Source organism: Micropterus dolomieu, linkage group LG23 (assembly GCF_021292245.1).
Source record: "Micropterus dolomieu isolate WLL.071019.BEF.003 ecotype Adirondacks linkage group LG23, ASM2129224v1, whole genome shotgun sequence".
In the NCBI taxonomy this organism is placed as follows: domain Eukaryota; kingdom Metazoa; phylum Chordata; class Actinopteri; order Centrarchiformes; family Centrarchidae; genus Micropterus; species Micropterus dolomieu.
The window spans coordinates 15,481,798-15,484,388 of record NC_060172.1 but is presented as its reverse complement, the minus strand read 5'-3'; the positions used below and the strand labels follow the sequence as shown (position 1 = coordinate 15,484,388).

General features: G+C 42.2%; 1 protein-coding gene across 2 annotated transcripts in view; it reads left to right on the top strand.

Annotated features, from left to right (window-relative positions):
* Positions 1-571: 571 nt before the first annotated feature.
* LOC123963189 (gamma-aminobutyric acid receptor subunit beta-2) overlaps positions 572-2,591 on the top strand; it is a 72,501-nt gene continuing 70,481 nt past the window's right edge. For both annotated transcript variants that reach the window (XM_046039832.1, XM_046039831.1), the window contains exons 1-3: positions 572-843; positions 994-1,091; positions 1,771-1,838. In XM_046039832.1, coding sequence (XP_045895788.1) covers positions 761-843; positions 994-1,091; positions 1,771-1,838 — 249 coding nt within the window. In that variant the 5' untranslated portion in view covers positions 572-760. The remainder of the gene's footprint in view (positions 844-993; positions 1,092-1,770; positions 1,839-2,591) is intronic.

The following is a 2,591-nucleotide window of genomic DNA, read 5'->3' as shown; positions in this document are numbered from 1 at the left end:
TTCTCCCTTCTTCTGTATCTGCCTTGTGTGCAAGCTCACACCCATGCACAGAGGGACTGATGCCACTGTCAATCAATATTATTGTTTTGCAATTAACACAAAATAAATGCAGATATAATACTACTACTTATAGCCTAATAATAGACGCTATGATCTATATTGATCTGTATTGTCTCACATACACATTCCACTTTGTGAATGTTTGGTGCTGGTGGTCAGATTTACAATCTATTGATTCATGGAACTAAAGTAAAGTTGAATGCTCTATCTAATGCTCTGCCTCGCGCTCCTATTCATTTACACTAGAAGCTGCCCCGGACCAAACTTCAGCTGGAATCCCCCAAGTAGCCCTGCAAGAGCAGCGGGGTTAAGTGCCCTGGTCAGGGCCAGCTAGATGAGTTGGCTGACGGGTGTCTAAACAGCGAACGGAGAGAGAAAACCCCACCCACATTTTCCACCTCGCTCCCGTGGATTCGAACCACCAACTTCCCCGTCACAGTTACCGCTTCTAAATCAGTCACTAGCTGTAAAGAAGCCACGGAGATCCCCCGTGTGCCCCCGAGTAACTTGTAATCTTGGTTCTCCTTTAAATTTTTCTCCGTGGCTGGGTACTACATCTGCCACTACCATCAGCAGCAGCGCTGCTTCTTGATGTTGTGGTCGGGAATACGCATGCGCCCGGCATTGGAATTACTGCACTGGCAAGAATAAGTTGGACCTCGTCTGTCTTGACAAAAAGAAAAAAACACATAACATAAGTATGGCAGTGTTCAGAATAAGAAGAATGAGGTGTTTTTGCGTCTTGCTGTTCCCTCTCGTAGTGGCCGTGGCGTGCGCCCAAAGGTAAGTTAAGGGGTCGGGGATGCTCCACTCCTTTTTACTAAGTGTGACTGTGTTACAGATGGCATGGAAAATACTTGAACTCTTTATGGATCAAGAATGTCTCGTATTTTACATCTGCTGTACACCCTTTCTCTCTTTTTTCTTCCATAGTGCCGGTGTCAGTGACCCTAGCAATATGTCTTTGGTTAAAGAAACGGTGGATAGACTGTTGAAAGGTTATGATATACGATTGAGGCCAGATTTCGGAGGTAAATGAACTCCTATTTTTACTAACTATATTCGAGTTTGCCCAATGTCAGCCTGTATAATAGTACAGTGTTTAAAATACTACCTTATTCGCCGATAACTCAATTACGGTTTGCAATTTCGAAAAAGTAAAAAGAGACGTTTCTGATCGGCTTCTCCCGGTGCCACAATCTGTGACATTTTATATGATACAGTCGAGGGAAAATGTGTCAGAACAAGCCAGAGTACCGACGACATAATGGGAGAACACATGAGTGATGTGGCTGAAGGATGAAATAGGACGATAAAATAGGCTACACCGGCTCATTTATTTGAATGCATGATCACTCCAAACGTGGCTGTCAACTCCCAGTGCATGTGCGATGAAATTTTAGACAGGGTTCCCATTTTTGTTTATTAATGTTCCAATATAGGTTTTCCACTGCGACGGAAATACGTTTAGGGCTAGATGATTTAATACCAACAACTTTTAGGGGAATTACAAACACTTTCACCGTAGCTCAGCGCATCTAATCCTACCCGAAATGAACACTGTAAACTATTATCCGGCTGACAACAGCAAAATTCGCAAATGTTACCGCACACATTATTAACCGTTTCGCACAATAAGTCAATGAATCATATAGGCTGCACCTGATGTACAGTGTTTCTATTGCTTACCGTTGTTTTGATCTGTTCAAGGTCCTCCGGTTGGAGTGGGAATGAATATAGACATAGCCAGCATAGACATGGTATCAGAAGTCAATATGGTAAGTTGGCCATTATCACCTCTCCTTTGACAATGGTTGCCCATTCTGGTCTAATGAGCCCTGCCATGCAATAAATATACCAGGGGGAATACCCAACCAAACCACCGGGGAAACCCCTCTTAATGCACGTCTGTCTTTTCCCCCGTTCACTGGCATCGACTTGTGAGTTGGAGAGCTCAAAGGCAACGGTCGTTTTGTTTGAGAGTTGATGACATGTATTCAACCCTTCTGGGGTTTTGAAATTGATTGACACCGATGGATGCTTAGTTTTCGATCTCATAAACTGGATTTCTCTTAATTTGCGGAGCAAATACACATCCAAGCATCACTAACTAACACAAAATAAAATATAAAATAAAAATTCAATCACCTCTTTAACTTATATAAGGGAAGTTTTGTTATTAGTGCAAGTCCCGGCCCTGGCAATATTCCATTCTGAAATGCTTGATGAGAAATGTTAAAAATGAGAAATGATTGTCTATTATAGCTGGTTTATAAGTGCTTTACTACAAATTGTGACAGTGGAAGAACTTGCTGTGGGAGAAGTGGAGACTAAGTTTTGCTTCATACAAGTGCACCTCCTAGTGACGAGATATTAGATCTGCACCTCAGTTCACAGAGAAACTCAAGGCAGCATTTTATCATCTTGGAAGGTCACTCTTGACACCTATAATACAGTTGACAAGGGGAGCAAAAATTGATATTTATGGTAATATGCATGAGATTTTGATAGGCCCATTGTCACCTGACCCT